At 43.2% G+C, this 1,857-nt stretch overlaps 1 protein-coding gene across 1 annotated transcript in view; it reads right to left on the bottom strand.

The window, feature by feature from the left end:
* Nucleotides 1-869: 869 nt before the first annotated feature.
* The window catches only part of tor2a (torsin family 2, member A), a 2,627-nt gene continuing 1,639 nt past the window's right edge, over nucleotides 870-1,857 (bottom strand). Inside the window, exons 4-5 of the mRNA XM_037680175.1 lie at nucleotides 1,368-1,495; nucleotides 870-1,114 (exon numbers count right to left, since the gene is read on the bottom strand). Of these exons, the coding sequence (XP_037536103.1) occupies nucleotides 870-1,114; nucleotides 1,368-1,495 (373 nt within the window). The remainder of the gene's footprint in view (nucleotides 1,115-1,367; nucleotides 1,496-1,857) is intronic.

Genomic DNA, 1,857 nt, shown 5'->3' with positions numbered 1-1,857 from the left:
TCAGCCTGCCAGGAAATACAGATAAAAACGAGCTTGTGTGGATAAATCTGGCACATTTGCACGATCTGATCCTTGTACTCATGGATGAATAAATAAAATGGTTCCTTTTTAAAAGAAATGTTTTTCTTTCTATTGCTCCCTTCTTCAAGGGTCGCCACAACGAGTAAAAACTCACACGAAACGTTTGAGTTTCTACGCCCTTCCTGACTCGACCTGGGCTCGAACCCACAGCATCAGAATTAAAAGACTAAGGAACTGCGGACCGGGCAACTGCAGCAATACTCCTTTTTTAAATAAATAAACAAAATGTGTTTGTGTAAAATTTGATTTTTTTTTCTTTTTCAGTAAAATAAAGTTGCTGTGCACTGACATCACCTGGTGAGCTGTTGATGAAGACGTCAAACCTCCATCTGCTCTGGGGGAAATCTCACAGACATTTCTGAGTTGTTCGAATGCAAAAGTCTGGTTTGTACGGAGCAAAACGACGGCACCAACAGAACATTTCCAAATTAAAACTGAAGTCAGGGCTGAGGTAGACGTGACTTCTGTTACACGCTGAGAATCCGTCTGGATTCAGAGGGATATCAGTTCATTTTCCCCCTGAGTCTAACTGACCGTGTCCTCTTTAAGTCCAGGAAAGCTGCTCTGAAACTCCGTTAGAAACAAAGTGTTCTCCTTTCACTGACTCACTTCAGAGGGCATTCCCCGGCGGTGACCCCTGAGCAGCGAGCCACAGCTTTAAATCCCGGCTCCATGGATTATTTGCTGCCATCTTTCTTCATGGTCACCTGAAATCTCATCAATTAAAACAAGAGATTCCCTTTCGGTTCCTACAAAAACAAAACAATCAGCAACTGTCCTGCTTTGGCTCACAGGAAGATGTTGATTTTGGCAGAGACGGCCTTACAGCCAGTGGTTGAGAAGTACTGTCCCTGAACTGGAGAGTAGATCATGTTACGCCCGACCGCCTCAACCACATCGCTGCGGCCGCAGCTGCCTCGCTGGCAGAGCTGCGAGCGCACACAGCGCTCGACGTGGCTCCGGGTCAGAGGCAGGAAGGGAACGAAATGGGTGATGAGCTTCTGCTCGATGATGCTGGATTTAAAGAATCCACCTGGAGACAAAAACTCACTTTAGTCTCATTCAGTGAGCAGTTTCTGAGACCGAGTAGCAAAATTTAGGATAAATCTGCCGAACAACATGACAAACCCGCATAAATATACACTTGTACTCCAAAAATATAAATTCTAGAAGAAGCATTAAATGTTGAGTTGACTAAGCAGAGCATCTCTGGCCACCACCGACAGGAAAGCCTGGCCTCTAAAAAGAACTGAAATATTTCCAACCCCAGTCTAAAAGACTCTTACTTGTGTTGTCGTTGTAAGCCGCCTGTGCGATGGCGTCCTCCAGATCAGCCAACTTGATCTCATCTCTTTCTCCTCCAGCCTGTCGGTTTTCTAGAGCCACTTTGTTTATCACCTCCTCTCCTGTGGTGCTGCAGGAAAGACAAAAAATAAACTTACATTAGCTCCAACAATCTTTTAAAACTGGCTGTTGTTTTGCGTTTACCTTTGCAGGGAGTGACAAGCAACCTAAACATTAGTTTTCACTTCAGACTTTAAACGAATTAGGACATTTTTAGGACTTCCCTTGCCTTACAATTTCATGCAAAATGAAAATTACTGTTTTTGCACGATGGCTCTTTATGTTTTTAATGTCACAAATTGATCAAAATGAAGCTGTAATGTGTGAATGATGAAACTGTGTTACTTTAACAGATTGGAGAAACAATTCAAATTATGCGTCTCCAATCCAGATTTTATTTCCTGGTGGCATGCCTCGATCCAGATTTTATTT

The sequence above is a fragment of the Nematolebias whitei genome, chromosome 8 (genome assembly GCF_014905685.2).
Source record: "Nematolebias whitei isolate Nwh7 chromosome 8, NemWhi1, whole genome shotgun sequence".
Lineage (NCBI taxonomy): Eukaryota > Metazoa > Chordata > Actinopteri > Cyprinodontiformes > Rivulidae > Nematolebias > Nematolebias whitei.
This window is presented reverse-complemented; position numbering and strand designations above follow the sequence as displayed.